Source organism: Pelobates fuscus, chromosome 3, assembly GCF_036172605.1.
Source record: "Pelobates fuscus isolate aPelFus1 chromosome 3, aPelFus1.pri, whole genome shotgun sequence".
NCBI classification, from domain to species: Eukaryota; Metazoa; Chordata; class Amphibia; order Anura; family Pelobatidae; genus Pelobates; species Pelobates fuscus.
In genome coordinates, this window is record NC_086319.1 from 420,053,163 (window position 1) to 420,076,237 (window position 23,075).

Below are 23,075 nucleotides of genomic sequence, written 5' to 3' on the forward strand. Positions count from 1 at the left end.
GAAAGGGACCTCTGTTAAAAAAAAAGGATAAATGAGTCATTTATTACACGTGAGTTTACAGAGGAAGAGGTTCTATTTCAACTGTCAAAAGTAAAGACAAATAAGTCAATGGGACCTGATGGAATACACCCAAAGCTATTAAAAGAGCTTAGTGGTGTACTAGCAAAACCATTAACAGATTTATTTAACCAATCATTGATAACAGGAGTAGTCCAGAAGATTGGAAGTTAGCGAATGTTGTGCCCATTCACAACAAAGGTAATAGGGAGGAGTCGGGCAACTATAGGCCAGTAAGCCTTACTTCAGTAGTGGGGAAAGTGATGGAAACCATGTTAAAGGATAGGATTGTTGAACATCTAAAATCACATGGATTTCAAGATCAGAGACAACATGGGTTTACTTCAGGGAGATCATGCCAAACTAATCTTATTGATTTTTTTGATTGGGTAACTAAAATTATAGATCAGGGTGGTGCAGTAGACATTGCTTACCTAGATTTCAGTAAGGCTTTTGACACTGTTGCACATAGAAGGCTTATCAATAAACTACAATCTTTGAGTTTGGATTCCAATATTGTTGAATGGGTAAGGCAGTGGCTGAGTGACAGGCAACAGAGGGTTGTAGTCAATGGAGTATATTCGAAGCTTGGGCTTGTCACCAGTGGGGTACCTCAGGGATCTGTACTTGGACCCATTCTCTTTAGTATTTGTATTAGTGATATTGCAGAAGGTCTTGATGGTAAGGTGTGTCTTTTTGCGGATGATACTAAGATATGTAACAGGGTTGATGTTCCAGGAGGGATACGCCAAATGGAAAAAGATTTAGGTAAACTAGAAAAATGGTCAGAGTTGTGGCAACTGACATTTAATGTGGATAAGTGCAAGATAATGCATCTTGGACGTAAAAACCCAAGGGCAGAGTACAGAATATTTGATATTGAATATTAGAGTCCTAACCTCAACATCTGAGGAAAGGGATTTAGGGGTGATTATTTCTGATGACTTAAAGGTAGGCAGACAATGTAATAGAGCAGAAGGAAATGCTAGCAGAATGCTTGGTTGTATAGGGAGAGGTATTAGCAGTAGAAAGAGGGAAGTGCTCATGCCATTGTACAGAACACTGGTGAGACCTCACTTGGAGTTCTGTACACAGTACTGGAGACCCTATCTTCAGAAGGATATTGATACCTTAGAGAGAGTTCAAAGAAGGGCTACTAAACTGGTTCATGGATTACAGGATAAAACTTACCAGGAAAGGTTAAAGGATCTTAACATGTATAGCTTGGAGGAAAGACGAGACAGGGGGGGATATGATAGAAACATTTAAATACATAAAGGGATTCAACACAGTAAAGGAGGAGACTATATTTAAAAGAAGAAAAACTACCACAACAAGAGGACATAGTCTTAAATTAGAGGGACAAAAGTTTAAAAATAATATCAGGAAGTATTACTTTACTGAGAGGGTAGTGGATGCATGGAATAGCCTTCCAGCTGAAGTGGTAGAGGTTAACACAGTAAAGGAGTTTAAGCATGCGTGGGATAGGCATAAGGCTATCCTAACTATAAGATAAGGCCAGGGACTAATGAAAGTATTTAGAAAACTGGGCAGACTAGATGGGCCGAATGGTTCTTATCTGCCGTCACATTCTATGTTTCTATGTTTCTAAATATAAGTACTAGTGAAATGAAATGTTAATTAATAAATATATTGCCTGTCATGTGGTTTGTAAAGAGGAAAAGGGTAAATGGTAAGTAATGAAGATGGAGTGAATTTTATTAGTACAATGTGATGATTTTAATTAAAAAAATAATAATAATAAATTAAATTAAATTAAAATATTAAAAATATATTAAAAAGATATAGTTCAAAATCTACATTGAGATCATAACGGCTCATTGTATTCAGGTTAAAAATCCACTATCTCTGCTGTCACAAATTTATAACACATTTTAGTTTGTGTGGGTTGCTGTTATGGTGAAGTTTAAAATAGAGGAACGTTGTGTTTTTCATAGCCTTCTTTAATATGCTCCTCAATTCCCATGTGTAACGGATCGCCTGGCACCCCGACTGAGTACCTCCGTTAAAGGATGCTCCTAGCGTTTCCTGAGGACTCCAAGCACTCTGGCAGACACCACAATCACCGAATCTGAGAAGCATATGAATCCTCTCAAGCCTCTGAATGCTGTAGACAGTTGAATAGGAACCATACGAATAGGTTTGCACTCCTAGCAGTCAAACTGGAACAGCATGCAATAAATCCTCCCCCAATAATGAGACGACACTTCACTTTGAGGGTTAAACAGGAACTCTGGACTGGCTCATCCAGCCTGGCTTTTATTACAATAATCCACATACATGGTTCAGCCCACACATCCCCTCCCCTCAGATAACATTAAACCCAATTATCCGGTACACCTTTTCAGCCAAGTTCTGGATGTACCCCAAAACCCGGGGGTACACCTTTAAATCCAGCATCGCTGGATAGCCCTTATTCAGGGGGACAACATATCCAAAATTCAAGTCATTCGGATGAACAGTTCGGGAGATATGAGGTTCCAAAGATTTGACCGACCGCATGGGTAAAGTATCCGAAAACAGTTCGATGCATTTTGGCCCTGCGGTCGGTCACAAACAAGGGAATGAAAACAGACGAATTGCCTGTGTTATAGAGCCTGGAGAGGGTTTGAATGAATTCCCTTGTTTGTGGGGTTCTTTCTACCGAACAGCGGGTCATTCGGTAGTTTCTATACGAATTTCTGGAAGTATGGAGGTCTCAGCGGTGTTTGCCTAGTCAAGTGTCCGATTTTAGTTCCAGACACTCGACGGCAAAACACCGCTGTTCGGTAGTTTAAGATGGCCGCCGCCACGTGTTTGTTTCCCGAATGGCGGCCACCCAGAGGACAAAGAATACATTACACTGATTGCCAATTACCCGTTTGCAACATTGTTGCAAACTGTAATTGAAGGCACACTTATTCCTGGGTGGTCTGGTTGTTCGGTAGTTTCACTCAATATAATGAATGGAGTGATTCTACCGAACAATCAGATGAATGCTGCATACATATCCCAGGTTAAACTCAACACATAAATACATATGTAATATTAAAGGCAGTATACTGGAATATGCTCCACAGTCTTAAAGGGACAGTAGTCCCAAAAGTCCCAATATGTCGATCGCTAATTTTAAAGGGCCAGTAGCAGCAATATAAAGTACAATATGCCCCAAATAACCCAGGGGCCATAGTCAGCAGGTAGGAGGCTAGCAAACAGGCTTCTCCAGGGCCCAGTGGCGAGGTTGGTTTCGCCACATTTCTCCCCTTTTCCAAACAGACTAACAGGGTACCTGACCTCTTGCCGGTCAGTGCCCTTGTTAGTCCAGCAGCCCACCCACAAAACAGAAACAGCAGTACAGCCCACCCACAATAAATGGTTACTACCCCTGAGTAAGAGAAAAACTTGTCCAGGTCCAGGTGCCTCACCATGGCTGTGTGGGGGACTGGTAGGCTGTTTTGGTGGGTTGCTGAGTGGGCAGAGCCCAGCGGTACTCTGCCCTAGTGCCAGCACTACCCCGGGAGTAGTCTGGTTGGAGCCTTGCTGGAGACCGACTGTCTCCCCTTTAGATGCACAGCTCTGCTGCTGGAGACCGACTGTCTCCCCTTTAGATGCACCGCTCTGCTGCCAGAGGGGGAGACCGACTGTCTCCCCTTTGGATACATAGCTCCGCTGTTGGAGGGGGAGACCGACTGTCTCCCCTTTGGCTAAGCAGCCTTGTTGCTGGGGGACAGGACTGACTGTCCTTACACCCTGTGCTGTAGGTGCAGAGACCACGGTCCCATCTGCACAGTTGTGGGGCTTACAGTCTCCCCCTGGTACATTAAGCTGCTGCTGGGGAGAGGTGGTAACCAGCTCCTCTCCCATTAGAACACTCTGCCGCTGGGGAGAGGAGGTAACAATCTCCTCTCCCATGCCTACTTTCAGTCTTTGTGGAGGGAGATCGACTGCCTCTCCTCCCAATTCAGTGTCCTGTTGCTGGGGAATAGAGACTGGGCTCTCTATTCCCCAAAAATCACGCTGCTGCTGGGGGGTAGGACCAACTACCTCTGCCCCTTGTAACTCAGCCTGCCGCCGGGGAGGGAGGACGCTGCTCTCCTCTCCCTGCACTTCACACTGCCTTCCCGGCATATCACTCTGCTGCTGGGGGGTAGGACCAACTACCTCTGCCCCCTGTAACTCAGCCTGCCGCTGGGGAATGGGGACTGGGCTCCCAATTCCCTGCAATTCACACTGCCGCTGGGGAATGGAGACTGGGCTCCCAATTCCCAACAAATCACACTGCCGCTGGGGAGTGGAGACTGGGATCCCAATTCACAATAAATCATGCTGCTGCTGAGGGGTAGGACCCACTACCTCTGCCCCCTGTAACTCGGGCGCAGAGACCACGGTCCCATCTGCACTGGTGTGGGGCTTACTGTCTCCCCTTGGTGTGCTAAGCTGCCGCTGGGGAGAGGTGGTAACCAGCTCCTCTCCCATTAGAACACTCTGCCCATTGATGATCCGCCGCTGGGGAGAGGTGGTAACAATCTCCTCTCCCATTAGAACACTCTGCCCATTGATGATCTGCCGCTGGGGAGAGGAGGTAACAATCTCCTCTCCCATGCCTACTTTCAGTCTTTGTGGAGGGAGACCGACTGTCTCTCCTCCCAATTCAGTGTCCTGCTGCTGGGGAATAGAGACTGGGCTCTCTATTCCCAAAAAATCACGCTGCTGCTGGGGGGTAGGACCAACTACCTCTGCCCCCTGTAACTCAGCCTTCCGCTGGGGAGGGAGGACGCTGCTCTCCTCTCCCTGCACTTCACACTGCCTTCCCGGCATATCACTCTGCTGCTGGGGGGTAGGACCAACTACCTCTGCCCCCTGTAACTCAGCCTGCCGCTTGGGAATGGAGACTGGGCTCCCAATTCCCTGCAATTCACACTGCCGCTGGGGAATGGAGACTGGGCTCCCAATTCCCAACAAATCACACTGCCGCTGGGGAGGGAGGACGGCCCCTTCAGCTCCCTGTAACTTGGGCGCAGAGACCACGGTCCCATCTGCGCTGGTGTGGGGCTTACTGTCTCCCCTTGGTGCGCTAAGCTGCCGCTGGGGAGAGGGGGTAACAAACTCCTCTCCCTTACACACTTTCAGCAAATGGGGAGCAGGGCTGACCCTCTGTACTCCCTGTAGGCAGGGCGCAGAGACCACGGTCCCATCTGCGCTGGTGAGGGGTTTACTGTCTCCCCTTGGTGGGTTAGGTTGTCGGTGGGGAGAGGGGGTAACAAACTCCTCTCCCTTACACACCTTCAGCCGCTGGGGAGAGGGGATAACAGGTTCCTCTCCCTGAACCGTAGACTGCCGCTGGGGAGGAAGGACGACCCCTTCAGCTCTCTTTTTGTCTAAATCTGCTAGGCGCTGCAGGAAATCTGCCGTTGATTCCCTTATGAACTGCACAATTTTCTCAGAGGGGTTGGGTCCAAAGAAAGCCAGCCGTATGGCAATCTCTCTGTCCAACCGCTCCTGAGTGTAGCCAGGCGCCATGCTTGCTCTGCTGCAGTTGCTTCTTTTGTGGATAGGGACGCTGTACGGGTACTAGCGTTGTCCTCCCTTTGTAATCCAAACGACCTGTGTCTCCGAGCTGCTTTACCTCACACTAGGACGCCATCCCACCGCTGCCACCAATGTAACGGATCGCCTGGCACCCCGACTGAGTACCTCCATTAAAGGATGCTCCTAGCGTTTCCTGAGGACTCCAAGCACTCTGGCAGACACCACAATCACCGAATCTGAGAAGCATATGAATCCTCTCAAGCCTCTGAATGCTGTAGACAGTTGAATAGGAACCATACGAATAGGTTTGCACTCCTAGCAGTCAAACTGGAACAGCATGCAATAAATCCTCCCCCAATAATGAGACGACACTTCACATTGAGGGTTAAACAGGAACTCTGGACTGGCTCATCCAGCCTGGCTTTTATTACAATAATCCACATACATGGTTCAGCCCACACATCCCCTCCCCTCAGATAACATTAAACCCAATTATCCGGTACACCTTTTCAGCCAAGTTCTGGATGTACCCCAAAACCCGGGGGTACACCTTTAAATCCAGCATCGCTGGATAGCCCTTATTCAGGGGGACAACATATCCAAAATTCAAGTCATTCGGATGAACAGTTCGGGAGATATGAGGTTCCAAAGATTTGACCGACCGCATGGGTAAAGTATCCGAAAACAGTTCCATGCATTTTGGCCCTGCGGTCGGTCACAAACAAGGGAATGAAAACAGACGAATTGCCTGTGTTATAGAGCCTGGAGAGGGTTTGAATGAATTCCCTTGTTTGTGGGGTTCTTTCTACCGAACGGCGGGTCATTCGGTAGTTTCTATACGAATTTCTGGAAGTATGGAGGTCTCAGCGATGTTTGCCTAGTCAAGTGTCCGATTTTAATTCCAGACACTCGACGGCAAAACACCGCTGTTCGGTAGTTTAAGATGGCCGCCGCCACGTGTTTGTTTCCCGAATGGCGGCCACCCAGAGGACAAAGAATACATTACACTGATTGCCAATTACCCGTTTGCAACATTGTTGCAAACTGTAATTGAAGGCACACTTATTCCTGGGTGGTCTGGTTGTTCGGTAGTTTCACTCAATATAATGAATGGAGTGATTCTACCGAACAATCAGGTGAATGCTGCATACATATCCCAGGTTAAACTCAACACATAAATACATATGTAATATTAAAGGCAGTATACTGGAATATGCTCCACAGTCTTAAAGGGACAGTAGTCCCAAAAGTCCCAATATGTCGATCGCTAATTTTAAAGGGCCAGTAGCAGCAATATAAAGTACAATATGCCCCAAATAACCCAGGGGCCATAGTCAGCAGGTAGGAGGCTAGCAAACAGGCTTCTCCAGGGCCCAGTGGCGAGGTTGGTTTCGCCACACCATGTGATGGGATGTTTCATTCTCCCTACATAACACAGCTGGCAGGTATATGAGAAGATATACAATCCATTCTTGGAGTTGAATGTTAAAAGTTTTCTAATTTAATATTTCTTTTCTTTCGCGAAGGTCTGGAAAATTAGTGACATGGCTCTTTTTATTATTCGTACCTTTACACACCAGAAATATACCGCAACCAAAAAATTCCTTCATTATGTAAAAAGTGTGTATTTATCGGGTAGAATGTGGTTTTTTTTTTTTTTTTTTTTAAATAGTCACTTTTTAAAATTGGCCAGAATTTCCAAAGCATGCTTTTCACTTTTTTATTTATTTTTTATTTTTATTGAATTCACATATAAAAGGTAATTTTAGATTGTCTTGGTGTATATACCAAAAGGGACTCTCTGTTAATAGCTTTTCTTTTTTCTATTCTTTGTTCCAACTCTCTGTTCATATCCCTTTCCCATTTAATCTGGCTTTATTGTATTTTGTATTGTATTTGCTTGGTTATGAAAAGTACATAGATCGGTGCAATTTATCCTAATTCTGAGGAACTGGTACTTTTGTACGTTTCCTAGCCAAGGATTAAAATGACAGCTATCCAATTGTGTAAAGTTATTTACATCTACAGATCTTAAAATAGTGCTGGCTTTAATTTCATTGCCTTTAATAAATATATTTAAATCTAAAAAATTTACTATATGATTGCTAAAATTGTTAAGTTTATACCCCAAATGTTGGAGTTCAAATATTCTAAAAATAAAATAGGATTTCCTTAATACCCTTCCAGATAAAGATCAAATCCCCTGATATACATGTTGGAGTTCCCAAAATGCCATGAACAGGTTGGCATTGCTTAGTGCAAACCTGGTTCCCATCGCATTACCACACGTTTGCAAATAGAAAACATCCTGAAACAAGAAGTAATGGTTTACTTTTATTTTATTTATAAAGTGCCCCCTATATGCTAACTGTAACGAAGCTCCAGTACTCCCACCGAGTACCTCCGCCAAGTCTGATCCTCGTAGCTATCAGAGACCCTGGAGCACTTAAGACCCAGTTGCCAAGGCTTGACTGGGATCACTGAGGGCCTTTTACACATTGCACCAAACACCACACGACACATGGTGAAGGTTAAAACAGCAACTAACTTTAATAAACATAGCAAACATACAACTACTATACTATAGTACAAGGAAGGATGGGGTTCGATTGAGGAGGGACAGGGCAGCTAGTTTAAACGAGTCTGGCAGTGTCCATAGGACAGCGCCCTGCTGGGGAAACAATAGGACAGGAAAAAGGGGGAGGGGGAGAGGCACAGACAAGCAATACATTCAACATACCTGTGACGAAGTGCCCTTCGCCACTTTGCCCTGGAGCTTGCCTGCCTCCTCCCCTGCGACTATGGCCCCTGGGAGATTGTACCCTCTTAAACCAGGATTTGGTTTCTTTATGAGACTTTTACTGGGTGTGTAATGTAATTGTTTATAGTGCGTACTGTGAAATGTATTGCCTGCTCTCCTGTACTGCTGAGGTTTGCTACCAACTAGGTGGATTTGGCTATGGAGCTTGTCTAGTGCTCTCTGTTGGTAGCAACAGCAATATGCACTACCTGAATAGCAAGACAGGAGAGACATTTTGTGTTAATTATGGTCTTCTCCACCCATTTATAAATATGTAATTATGTTGTAATAAGTCACTGTATGTTGCCTGCTATGATTTGGTTGTTTGTAATTTTATTGAGTTGTCACAGCAATGTTAATGTAATGACCATATTGGCTAGTCCCAAGTAAAATAAAGTTTTAAACAGTTCTTCTTGAGCCCTCAAAACGTAGCCTTGTCTCGTTATTGGAGGGAGTCGTTATAATCACACTGGGGATTGCTATGCTCTGCGTACTCCCCTGAGCTTGAATCACTTAGCTCTTTTAAGAGCTGTTCCTGTTACGCTCTACTTGGAGGAGAGTTCTTCCCCACACAGTCCTGGATGCTGGAGGTTCATACAGGGTGGAAGGAAGAGGTCTTTCCCACACGGTCCTGGAGGACAGAAGCCGATCCAGGGTGGAAGGAAGACGGCGAGACTCCAGTCAAGCTGCGGCGGTTGCAGAGTCTGCGGTGGTTGTGGTGTGCGGTGCTTGTGGTCCTCGGCACAAGCTAGGAAGCGTCCATCAACGGAGGGTACTCGGTCGGAATACGCGGAGCTCCGTTACAGTGGTGGCAGCGGTGGGATGGCTTTCTAGCACGAGGAGCAGCATCCTGGAGACACCGGAATTATTACGGAGCGATATGGAGCCAGCAAGTCCCTGGACAGCGCTCGAAGTGGAGGATGAGTTCGACTGGAGGTTACAGAGCCTCTTGGCCCCATTGGGTGAGCCAGTATCAGAGGCAACCATGTTGGACTGCAGAGAGGGCACCAGGAAAGAGATGTGGGACGAAGCCCTGGAGGGTATCCAGCTTTGGCGAGGTGAGCGTCTCCCCAGCGAGGAGCAGCGACTACAGGCCAGAGTGGCCCTATGGATGCCTATGATGGGAGAACAGCCCAGGTGGGAGTTGGTAATGCAGCTTAATTCTCTGGCATGGAGGGAACTGGGGCTCGACGACGCATACCAGGCGCTACATTGGTATGCAGTTCAGCGTGTTCCCGGGATGGCTAAGTGCGACAGACCAGAGGGCGAGGATTACAATGGCCCATGCCTATTATGGGACGCCTTTGCCGGACCAAGGTTCGGGGACACTGCAGAGTCACGGCTAGGGGACATATATGAATCCAGAGCAACCATACTAGATCTCCCTATGGATGAAGACCTAGTGCCAGACCTGTTTGAATTGACCATCCAGGAATGGGAACTGGAGCAGGATTACCAATACCTACTCAGTTCCAATCAGTCCCAGTATACTTTGGAGGTACCGCCAGGGCAGTGGGAGTCCCAGGGGGCCGAAGATGTCGTCCTTCCCCCCCAGTGGCAGTGTGAACCCCAGGGGGCCGGAATTGTCGTCCTTCCCCCCCAGCGGCAGTGTGTACCCCAGGGAGCTGAAGGTGTCGTCGTTCCTCCTCAACGGCAGTGTGTACCCCAGGGAGCAGAAGGTGCCGTCCTTCCTCCCCAGCGGCAGAGGGGGCCGAAGGTGTCGTCCTTCCCCCCCAGCAGCAGTGTGAACCCCAGGGAGCTGAAGGTGTCGTCCTTCCTCCCCAGCAGCAGTGTGTGTTACAGGGAGCTGAAGGTGTCATCCTTCCTCCCCAGCGGCAGTGTGTACCCCAGGGAGCTGAAGGTGTCGTCCTTCCTCCCCAGCGGCAGTGGGTGTCCCAGGGAGCTGAAGGTGTCGTCCTTCCTCCCCAGCGGCAGTGTGTACCCCAGGGGGCCGAAGGTGTTGTCCTTCCCCCCCCAGCGGTAGTGTGAACCCCAGGGAGCTGAAGGTACCGTCCTTCCTCCCCAGCGGCAGTGTGTGTCCCAGGGAGCTGAAGGTGCCGTCCTTCCTCCCCAGCGGCAGTGTGTACCCCAGGGGGCCGAAGGTGTCATCCTTCCCCCCCCCCAGCGGCAGTGTGAACCCCAGGGAGCTGAAGGTACCATCCTTCCTCCCCAGCGGCAGTGTGTGTCCCAGGGAGCTGAAGGTGCCGTCCTTCCTCCCCAGCGGCAGTGTGTACCCCAGGGAGCTGAAGGTGTCGTCCTTCCTCCCCAGCGGCAGCCTGTGTTTCAGGGAGAGGAGCGCAGCACCCATAACAAGGGGAGACACCAATCTCCCATATGGCGCAGATGGGACCGTGGTCTCTGTGCCTGACCTACCGGGATGCTGGACAGCCTGTCCAGATCCCCCACTACCCTCACCAGGACAACAGGAGGAGGGGGTAAGTACAAATTCTCCTCCCCAGTTAACTCCTAACGTGGCCTCAGGGTTAACAGAGGCGATGTTAACCCCTACTGACTCCCATGTTCCCCTGGCTACTGAGCCGGACTATGGTCCCAACACCCCAGCAGAAGAGCTGGCAGCTGGGCAGAGTGCAGTCGGCCTCTGGCCTCCCTTTGTCCCTTGTACAGAGCTGGATGTCCTGCAGGTTATACCAGTAGAAGAGCTGGCATCAGGGCAGAACGCAGCTGGCCTCTGCCCTTCCGACCCCATTGTTATAGGACTGGCCTACAACTCCCTCACCCCAGCAGAAGCGCTGGCATCAGGGCAGAGTGCCGCTGGCCTCTGCCCCTCAAGTCCCCACAGCGTGTTGCCCCGTCACCCCAGAGGGATACCCAGGTGCAGTAGCGGGTTGTTGTGGGTGGGTTACCCTGGCACTTGTTTTTTGTGGGTGGGCGGATCGACTAACTTAGGCACTGACCGACAGAAGGTCAGGTGCCTGTTTAGTCTTCCCCCCAAAGGGGAGATGTGTGACGAAGTGCCCTTCGCCACTTTGCCCTGGAGAGGCCTGCTTGCCTGCCTCCTCCCCTGCGACTATGGCCCCTGGGAGATTGTACCCTCTTAAACCAGGATTTGGTTTCTTTATAAGACTTTTACTGGGTGTGTAATGTAATTGTTTATAGTGCGTACTGTGAAATGTATTGCCTGCTCTCCTGTACTGCTGAGGTTTGCTACCAACTAGGTGGATTTGGCTATGGAGCTTGTCTAGTGCCCTCTGTTGGTAGCAACAGCCATATGCACTACCTGAATAGCAAGACTGGTTAATTTGCATATTCGGGTAGATTTGCAAATCGCTAATTCTGCATGCAGGAGAGAAATTTTGTGTTAATTATGGTCTTCTCCACCCATTTATCAATATGTAATTATGTTGTAATAAGTCACTGTATGTTGCCTGCTATGATTTGGTTGTTTGTAATTTTATTGAGTTGTCACAGCAATGTTAATGTAATGACCATATTGGCTAGTCCCAAGTAAAATAAAGTTTTAAACAGTTCTTCTTGATCCCTCAAAACGTAGCCTTGTCTCGTTATTGAAGGGAGTCGTTATAATCACACTGGGGATTGCTATGCTCTGTATACTCCCCTGAGCTTGAATCACTTAGCTCTTTTAAGAGCTGTTCCTGTTACGCTCTCCTTGGAGGGGAGTTCTTCCCCACACAGTCCTGGATGCTGGAGGTTCAAACAGGGTGGAAGGAAGAGGTCTTTCCCACACGGTCCTGGAGGACAGAAGCCGATCCAGGGTGGAAGGAAGACGGCGAGACTCCAGTCAAGCTGCGGCGGTTGCAAAGTCTGCGGTGATTGTGGTGTCTGGTGCGGTGCTTGTGGTCCTCGGCACAAGCTAGGAAGCGTCCATCAACGGAGGGTACTCGGTCGGAGTACGCGGAGCTCCGTTACAATACCCTGCACCAATAATGGGCACAGGGTGACCAAAACACAAAAGGAATCTGGGGACCCACACATAGTGTCTGTCTTCCATCCCCAGAGACGGTGACTACCGTCACACTAACACTGTACATAGATTAAATATAGCATGATGTATTCAGATGGATAGACTGGCAGGTTTACAGTGTGTGTTTAACCATATACATTATATAAATCATTTAATATAAATGGTCACTGACTAGGTGGATTAGCAAGATGTCATGGGGTTTTGCAGTGAGACAGGGGTACAATGACGTGACAAGAACAGTTACTAACAAAGATTATACGCTTTCTGGTACTAATTTAATGGATTTATATTTTTGGACACTGTGGTTGTGCCCTATGGTAACTTCCAACAAATACTACCATTCATTTAACTTTCCTGACCTACCTCGGCCACCAGTTTGTCATCGCTGCCAAGGCATCGTAGTGGGGGGCGTGTGGGGATGAAGTGGTTATAACCAGGCTTTATACTCCTATTCCCTAACAGCATAAAATAACATTAATAAATCCGAAATCACTGCCACTAACTAAACCCTTTATTGGGGGTTTTGGTCAATGCTCATATAATGATATTCTAGTTTTATTAACCCAAAGCCATTGATTAATTCTAAGATCATTCGAACCCTGTGCAGCGCCTCCATATTCTATATATTATGGTATTTTATTGTGGGAATACAGGGAGAGACGCATTCCAATCTCTGGCCTTGTCGAGTCTTATTAACCTCTTATTCTCTCCTCCTCGCAGGTTTAATTTGCCACCCATGAATTATTCAGGAGACATTGGAACAAAGACAGACCTGGTCACAGCGAATCCAAGTATCCTGCACAACAGGTAAAGAACAGACTGATATATTATATCAGTGCATGGAGGAGAAGATGTCTACAGGTGGCTCATCAGCTGTACTTATCTACAGTTCCCATGATGCTTAGCTAGCCTGGGGCTAGTTGATGGCTGATTATTACTGTGGCTAGCCCTGGAGTAAACATACCTTGAATCTTTATATAACGCATGATATAGGTCTAAAGATCATGTTCTTCTATTTCAGCTACTCAAAACTGGACGAGGAGAGGAAACCCTTTATTGATGATCTAAAGGCATACAAGTCTGCCCTGATCGTGATGCCAGCTTTCTCCTTTACCAGCAATGTAGACATTTCCTTTAAAGTTTTTTATACTTTGCAAGACTTTGAGTCACAGCAGAAGGTGGTTTACTTCCACCCAGACTATTTGAAGAACCTTGCGCTCTACTGGATAAATAAGGGTCTTACGGCTCGTCGTTTGTCCTCTGGCCTCATAATGGTTAGCACAGCCTTGGAGCTCTGCGATGAGATCACACTCTATGGTTTCTGGCCTTTTTCTAGAGGTGCAACAGGGAAACCAATTTCACATCGCTATTATGATAACAAAGTGCCAAAACCTGGCTTCCATTCCATGGCTGATGAGTTTTTCTTCTATACCCAGATGCATAGCAAAGGGATCCTGAAAATAAAGATCGGAACATGTTACTGAGATGCGACCATGAAAATTCAATGAGATTAAAGGGACCTTTTATATTAGAGAGTACATGTTAGAGCACTTCGAGGAAACACAAATACAATATTCATATATGATGGATCAGATTCACTGAATTCTCATCTAGAACCAGTAATAATATCAAACCTTACATTTATCAGGATGCCGGTGTCATATACCACTGACTCAACACAACTGTCTACCTACCTAACCATATTTTAGGGGCAAAATGAAAACACAAAAGACTAAAAATGATGGGAAATTTTTAACAAAACAATGTTCTTTGTAAGAGAAACACGCAGATACTGCTCTCTATAAAACACTGTTGTTTCAAATTTGATGTTAAAAACATGGACTTTTAGTAGTTATATGTCCTGTATCTGGAGGTTAAAACCTCTTTATTGTAGGAAAGTCTGTTACATGGTCCAAGAGGTATTAAGCTCATACCTCGACCGCCTGATGTTGGAAACTCCTGCCTCGGCAAGCGCTAGGAGCATCGATTGGCGGAGGTACTCAGTCGGAGTGCTAGCGGTCCGTCACGCACCCATATACACACTGACACCTACACATACACACACATTGACAACATGCAGATACACAGACACATACTGACACATATACTAACAGACACATATACTGAAAAACATACTGACAGAGACAGATATACTGACACATACACTTACACACTGATACATATACACAGACACATACACACTGCACATTAGTGTGAGTTTTATTGCTGTGGAGCTCTGTGATACACTCATGCATACTGCAATTTACTGTGAGTTTTATTGCTGTGGAGCTCTGTGATACACTCATGCATACTGCAATTTACTGTGAGTTTTATTGCTGTGGAGCTCTGTGATACACTCATGCATACTGTGATTTACTGTGAGTTTTATTGCTGTGGAGCTCTGTGATACTCATACACACTGTACATTACTGTGAGTTTTATTGCTGTGGAGCTCTGTGATACACGCATACATACTGCAATTTACTGTGAGTTTTATTGCTGTGGAGCTCTGTGATACACTCATACACACTGTACATTACTGTGAGTTTTATTGCTGTGGAGCTATGTGATACACTCATACATACTGCAATTTACTGTGAGTTTTTTGTTACTGTGGAGCTCTGTGATACTCATACACACTGTACATCACTGTGAGTTTTATTGCTGTGGAGCTCTGTGATACTCATACACACTGTACATTACTGTGAGTTTTATTGCTGTGGAGCTCTGTGATACACTCATACATACTGCAATTTACTGTGGGTTTTATTACTGTGGAGCTCTGTGATACACTCATACATACTGCAATTTACTGTGGGTTTTATTACTGTGGAGCTCTGTGATGCTCATACACACTGTACATTGCATGGGGAAAATATTCGGCTCGGCATTCCAAAATTCGGGACTTCATCAATTCGGGACTTCGGCACTTCGGAACTTCGCAACTTCGGAACTCCGGCATTTCGGGACTTTTGTTGCAGCCGCTTGGTAGATAACTCCCTAATTCCCACGGTATTAGGGAGTTATCTACCAAAAGGCTGAAAGACCTAAATTGGTCTTTCAGCCAAATTTACTTATACTAAGTAAAAATTACTTGGTATTAGTAAATTGTGCCCCTACTCGCAATACCGCAAGTAGGGGCATGTCTATTAAACAGCGGGTGGGGGCCCTAAAGTAAAAAAAAGGGGGGAGGACCTATTGTCCTCCCCCCTGGCCCCCACCCCTGAGCGACGGGTGGGAGCCCTAAATACAAATGGGGGGACCTAATGTCCTCCCGCCTGGCCCCCACCCCTGAGCGGCAGGTGGGGGCCCTAAATACAAATGGGGGGACCTGAGCAGTGGGTGGGGGCCCTAAACAAGAATAAAGGGGGGACCTAATGTCCTCCCCCTGGCCCCCACCCCTGAGCGGTGGGTAGGGGGCCTAAACAAGAATAAGGGGAGACCTATTGTCCTCCCCCCTGGCCCCCACCCCTGAGCGGTGGGTGGGGGCCCTAAATACAAACTGGGGGGGGAAACCTATTGTCCTCCCCCCTGGCCCCCACCCCTGAGCGGTGGGTGCCCTAAACAAGAATAAAGGGGGGACCTAATGTCCTCCCCCTGGCCCCCACCCCTGAGCGGTGGGTAGGGGGCCTAAACAAGAATAAGGGGGGGACCTATTGTCCTCCCCCTTGGCCCCCACCCCTGAGCGGTGGGTGGGGGCCCTATATACAAATTGGGGGGACCTAATGTCATCCCCCTGGCCCCCACCCCTGAGCGGTGGGTGGGGGCCCTAAATACAAACTGGGGGGACCTATTGTCCTCCCCCCTGGCCCCCACCCCTGAGCGGCGGGTGGGGGCCCTATTCATCCCTGTCATTACATTGACTGGCTAAGTAACTTACATTTTATATGAATGTGTGTTACTTGATTGTTGTAAGTGTTGCAAATGCTTACAGCTGAATTCTGTCTATGTTTGTATACTTTTTATTTGAAATTGTATACAATGTAACATTCTTCTTCTTTCACTGGGTAAGTATATTTGTACTTAGGCAATACTGTGCTTCGGAACTTCGGCACTTTGACACCTCGGAACTTCGGAAACTTCGGCACTTCAGCAATTCGGCACTACTACACTTCGGAAATTCGGTAATTTCGGCACTTCGGGACTTCATCAATTCGGCACTTCAGGACTTCGGCAATTCAACTATTTGGACATTCGGAAGCACCCGAATGTCCGAATTACCTGAAATTCGGCCGAATTTTAATTCGGACCGAAACGAATTGCACATGTCTACTGTACATTACTGTGAGTTTTATTGCTGTGGAGCTCTGTGATACTCATACACACTGTACATTACTGTGAGTTTTAGACACTTAATGTACAAAGAAATCTACATGGTTAGTGTGTGAATTAAGAGGATTAAAAGGTGCTGCAGATTACCCAGACATGCACAATATTACAGGTGCGATAACATCCAATTATGTCATAAAATACTGATGAATTTCTCAGTGCATGTTATTGCATAACTGATTTAAACTGGGGATTTTTAAAGAAAATTGCAAAAGGGATTGTAAGATGAAGGGCTTTCCTCAGTGGGCGAGGGAGGGCAGGCTTTGTCTGCACGTGAGAAGCGATTACATCTGTCGGCAGTGTGCAGTGCACGCTGAAGACAGAGGTAATTTTGTCTTCAGGCACATGAATGAGGCACATGAAGAGGCTTGGGGGGGAATGAGGCACATGAAGAGGCTTGGGGGGGAATGAGGCACATGAAGAGGCTTGGGGGGGATGAGGCACATGAAGAGGCTTGGGGGGGTGAGGCACATGAAGAGGCTTGGGGGGGAATGAGGCACATGAAGAGGCTGGGGTGAATGAGGCACATGGAGGGGCCTTGGGGAATAGGACCTATTTAGTTTAGTTTAGAAAAACGTCGCCTGAGAGGGGATATGATAACATTATACAAATATATTCGCCACCAATACAAACCATTGTGTGGAAATCTATTAATAAACCGGACTTTACATAGGACACGAGGTCATGCGTTTAGACTGGAAGAAAGAAGATTTCGTCTAAGGCAAAGGAAAGGTTTTTTTTACTGTAAGACCAATAAGGATGTGGAATTCTCTGCCTGAAGAAGTGGTTTTATCAGAGTCCATACAGATGTTCAAACAGCTACTAGATGCATACTTGCAAAAACAGAATATTCAAGGATATAATCTTTCAATGTAGGCATAACTGCTTGATCCAAGGATGAATCTGACTGCCATTCTGGGGTCAAGAAGGAAGTTTTTTCCTAGCTTGTTGCAAAATTGGAAGTGCTTAAAACTGGGTTTTTTGCCTTCTTTTGGATCAACAGCAAAAAACAAATGTGAGGAAGGCTGAACTTGATGGATGCAAGTCTCTTTTCAGCTATGTAACTATGTAACTATATGACATATGGAGAGTTTTGGGGGGAATGAGACAAATGGAGGGGCTGGGAGGAGGGAATGAGAAACACTTGGAGGGGGATGTTGAAATACGTGGGTTCGGTACTCCTGAAATTCGGAACTTTGGAACTGTTTTGCCACTTTGCAGAAATCTGAAGCACTTTGCCACCACAACCACTTACACAACTGTAGAACTCCCTAACCCTAACCACCACAACCACTTACACATCTATAGGGCTCCGAATGCCCAGAATGCCACCACAACCACTTACACATCTGTAGGGCTCCTTAACTCTAACCCTAAAACCTAACCACCAAAACAACTTACACATCTATAGGGCTCCCAGTGCCTGGGCTTATTGGTTAAGACTTCTGTCATCATTCACGTAATTTTCTTGTTTTGCCACTTTTCAGAAATTCAAAGCACTTCAGCAATTCGGTTCGGTTCAGCAATTCGGAAATCTGGCAATTCGGAAATCTGGCAATTCGAACTTCAGACATTCGTAAGCATCCGATTGTCCGAATTGCGCAAAATTCATCCAAATGTACATTCGGAATGAAATGAATTGCACATGTCTAGAATGCATGTTTGCTTTGAGCGTGTAAAGTCAGTGTATAAATGCATATGTATAATTGTGGAATTTCAGTGCATTGTCAAGGATATATGCAGGGACGTATTAGCTGTGAGGCAAACAAGGCATTTTCCAGGGGTCGGCAAAAAAAGCCGCCCCCAAATGCCCAGGTCAAATGTCTTGTTAGCCTTGCGGCTAACTGACAAGCCAGGCGTTTGGGCGGCGCTGGCGAGGGAGCACTTTCCCCTGAACTCTCTGCTCAGCTCCCTCGCGCACCGCAGAGTGATGCCGGCAGCCGGAATGTGACATCATATTCCGGCTCCCGGCATCACTCTGCGGCGCGCGAGGGAGCTGAGCAGAGCGCTCAGGGGAAAGTGCTCCCTCGCCAGTGCCGCCCGACCCCGACCGACTAGCAACCCCACTAGACCCCAGGGAGAGGGAGAACTTTGGGCAACACAAAACCAGGATACACCACTGGATATATGAGTGTGTGAATGGAGCCAGAATATGATGTCACTCCAGCCCCTGCATCACTAAAGGCGCATGAGTCAGCTGACAAGGGAGATCACTGCTCCCTTGCCCTCCCGCACTGTATGCCCGCCCAGCCGCTCAGCACAGCAGCCCCACTGGAACCCATGAAAATAGAGACTCCATTCCAGCACTCCCTAAGGTAGGGAGGCTGGGTGGAGTGAAATTTAAAAAAAAAAAAAATTGTATGTGTGTCTGTACCTATGGATCTGTGAAGAGATATAGGAGGGGCTAGAATTGGTCAATGCTTTATAGGCATGGGTTAGCACTTTGAATTGACTCCTGTAGGAAACAGAAAGCCAATGTAAGGACATGACAGAGGGGTGAGGTATGAGAGGACCGACTAGAGAGGAAATTCAGTCTGGCAAGAGCATTCATTCATACGACTGCAGCGGGGAAATACGGCTTTTGGGAAGACCAATTAGGAGAGGGTTACAATAATCCATGCGGGAAATTACTAGAGCATGGACAAGCTATCGAGTACAAAGAGAAAATAGAAGGGGACCAAAGACAGCTCCAACTCCAACCGAGACAGGAACAAGGGAGGAGGTATCATAAGAAAAGGAGACACTGAATGAGCATTGGGAGAGATAAGAGATAAAACCACAAGAGGACGGAGTCACAGAGACCGAGTGATTGAAGAGTTGAAGAAGGAGAGCATGATCAAAGGCAGCAGAAAGGTCAAGAAGAATTAGTATGGAGTAGTGACCTTTGGATTTAGCTTTGGATTAGGTCTGTGTGGACCACCTGTCACCCCGACTGGGTGCCTCGTCAATCGATGCTTCTAGTGCTCACCGAGGACTCCAAGCACTCCACCGGACACCATAAGCACTGTAGACCCCAAGAACCACCGCAGCTTGGTAGTTGTCTTGCTGTCCTCCACCCACCCTGGATCCAAGACCAGGATCCAGCTTCCAATGGGTGAATCTCTCCTGCAAGAGAGTATAGCTGTGAAGCTCTTACAAGAGATAGTGGTTATAGCTTGTATAGCAGATCTTTACAAACACGAGGCTCGGCTCTATGTTGAGGGTGAAGTAAGACTGAATTTTTTTTTTTTTTTTTTACATTTTTTTTTTAAATTCTTTATTTTGTTGTACACAAGATAAACAAGCATCCTTGGTGCGCCACAATAGCGACATCAGGGTGAATTGGCAAACATTTGCATTACATTTTGTGGCATTGTTAGTCAGGTACATTTTTATATTATTTAACAACGATTAACAGGGTAGTTTTCAGTAGATGAAAAATATACAGATATGCTATCTATATGTCACCTCGGCATAGGCAGGAAACACTGGATATGTTAACAGCAGTAAATGGCAAATTAGGATCATGCATTTGTCCTAGGATATTTTTAAACTGGCTGCAATATTCTAGGTATATCCTAGTTGAGTTACAAGATAGGGGGGCTGTTAGGTGAGGAAAAGCTCCTCCGTATTAGGTTCCTTGGGCTTTAATAGGCTTGTGCATATAGACTTACAGGGCTATTGTGGGACTGAGATGAGGTTTAAAGGCCCAGTGGGGTTTGTGAGCGCTGTCTGTTTAACATCTAAAAGTGCTGGGGCCCTAATAAGGGTGTCTAGCTTTATGTGGCTCAATGGGGATTAACTGCGGGCTGTATAGACTGAACCTGCTTTCTGCATGCTTAGTCCTTATGGTAGTCCATATTGCTCATCCCACTCCGACTCTGGAGGCTTGGTGCAGGAGCCTAGTGTGGGGGTCGTGGTTGGGCCATAACTGGTCACCTTCTTGGTGTGAGACTGCCGCTGCCCCCTTGTTGTTGTCCCTCCGGTCGTTCACGAGTGTGAGCTGGATTGGAGTGGGATACTGTATGCTTCTGGTCTTATGTGTCGCGAGGTGGGGTAAGTATGCACTTCGGGTCCTGCTTTTTCTCTGTGCGGTGTGTCCCCTTTGGTGTCTCTTGCGAAGTTTCCTCTTCTTATGCAGCGTGGTCCGCCGCCATGTTGTGGCCTGTTCTGCAGGTGAGGCCTTTGGAGCTCTCTTCTGAGCTGGAGACAGCCTCTTTGTCAGGTGGCTCTGTGGCTGGAGGGAGGTGAGTGGCTGCTTTCTGCCCTCAATCTTGCGCCAAAAATCGGCTAGTAGTGCCTCCAGCTTTTGCCAGGTTCCATGGTCTGTGTTCATGGGGCCGGGGGGGTGTGCTGTAGTCGCCATGATGGGTGTCACGCTGGTTGCTCTGCCGGTTAAAATGGCTTCACCTTGCGCTCTCCCCGTTCCATGATTGCCTCTCTGTAGTGGACCGCCATTAAACCCGACGGCCCAGGGGGGGAGTAGCAGGGCCCCTGCTCGTTGGGCATCTTCACCACGCGGTCCCGGATTGGGAGATCGGCCGCCTCCCCCGACCGGTGCGCGCCAGGTTCCATGCTGCGAGAAGTGTAAACAGGCTTTGTGTGGGTCATGGGCCGCCACATCGGTTCCCAGCCCCATCGCGGGTCTGGTAAGTCGGTTTTGAGCATCATTTGTAGGCTTCGTGTGGCTGGATGTGCCCTTAAGCTCCCTGTATGCGGAGGAGCTCTGCTGTGGCACGTCTGTCCTCCATGCTGGTCAGGCCCCGCCCCCAGCGAAGTAAGACTGAATTTTAATGGTGCCACACTAGCCTTTTATGATAATCCCCATGCAAGGGGTACAACCAATGGACCTTGTTGGGGACTTCAACACAAAGACACAGACCAATAAGAACAATGATTAAATGCACGACACTCCCATAACAAACATACAATCCCTCCTCTCTGCCTGGGAGTTAATTGAGTCAGATATTGTATCAATTCAATAATCTCCAGGCAGAAAAAACACATATTTTATAAAGCCCCACAAGTACCCCAAACACATAAAATACCCACAATTGTTACATCCCCTGATAGCCCTGATCTGTGTGACCAACTGTCAGGGTACCTGTGGTCTCTACCTCCGAAAGAGGTAGAGACTTAGCTGTTCCTCCATCCAGACGGCCTGATGGCTCCCTTCCCCACGGTCTATCCGGTCATGCAAGGCCGGCCGCGAGGGAGTGACTGCCTTTTACAGCATCTAGGCAGGAAGTTGTCATCAGGACACTCCTCCGGAACGACCTGTCACTCAATTGCTGCAGGACCAATCAGGACGCCTCGGAGGCGTGGTTACTGCTCTGAACAGGGTATTTAACAGAGCTTCTTTCATTAGCTCATTGCCCTGTCGTGGTTCTAGCTTGTTCTAGTCACTCAGTGCTTGTGTATTCTATTATCCCTTTTGGTTTTGACCCGGCTTGTTTACCTTACTCTGCTTATCTCTGTTACCCTTGATTCGGCTTGTCTCTCGCTTACCTGTCTTCTGTTACCCTCGACCTCGGTTTGTCTTTGACCATTCTATACTGTACTACTTACTATTCTAAGGTCCGGTATACGTATCTGGCTACTGTTTGTACTCTGCGTGTTGGATCCCTGTCCCGATCCTGACACCAACATATCCAAAAATCACCCAGATCAGTGCAGGGGTTCAGGAATTTCCTGGAATTCATAGTTTTTACCGACCACAGGCATGATCCCATAGCCGAATATAGTTCCATAGAATCGCGGCTAAGTGCCGCTGGAGGACCAACCGGGACCCACAAAGTCATCAGGACGAAAATAGTTCCATAAAATCGCGGCTAAGTGTCGTTGGGGATCCGCAAAGTTTTCATGCCGAAAATAGTTCCAGGGCATTCACGGCTAAGTCCCCCTGAAGTGTATTCGCGGTTTTGGTCCATGCGAACAAGATGGCCACCACCTCGTGGTCGTCCATAGGAATTGAAGCCACTCACACTTAGACTACTTTGTGGTGGTCAATGTATCGATTAAGCTTAACAAGCTCCAGGGTGGTCTTGTCATGGAGTAACACTTCCGGGTTCAGCACTCAGCGGTGAGGAGCCGGACCCCGCCCCCCTCTGACACAGCTCTGACGGTATTTAGGGAGACTGGGCCAGAGAGAGGGTGCTTGGTGATTGATTGTGTGAGCTAACGTGTGAGCTCCCGCCGCGAGACCGCGGGCTCCACAGGCTCAGCTACTGGGAGCTACTTCCACCAGACTTACCTCTCCACAAGCTCAAACAAGCCGTTCCAGCCTTTGAGCAAATGCAAGGATTGCTGCATGCCATAAAGGATTACTGGAGACTTTGCTACTTTACAAGTGGACCATATCTCTGAACTATTGGAGGACTACCCATATTAACCTTAAGTATATCTTTCAGCTATTTGTCTACAATATCATTTATTAAT

The 23,075-nt window shown here is 47.4% G+C and overlaps 1 protein-coding gene across 1 annotated transcript in view; it reads left to right on the forward strand.

Annotated features, from left to right (window-relative positions):
* Nucleotides 1–13,876, forward strand: part of LOC134603635 (alpha-2,8-sialyltransferase 8F-like) — an 89,329-nt gene extending 75,453 nt beyond the window's left edge. Inside the window, exons 6-7 of the mRNA XM_063449784.1 lie at nucleotides 13,050–13,136; nucleotides 13,351–13,876. Coding sequence (XP_063305854.1) covers nucleotides 13,050–13,136; nucleotides 13,351–13,813 — 550 coding nt within the window. The 3' untranslated portion in view covers nucleotides 13,814–13,876. The remainder of the gene's footprint in view (nucleotides 1–13,049; nucleotides 13,137–13,350) is intronic.
* The last annotated feature ends 9,199 nt before the right edge of the window (nucleotides 13,877–23,075 follow it).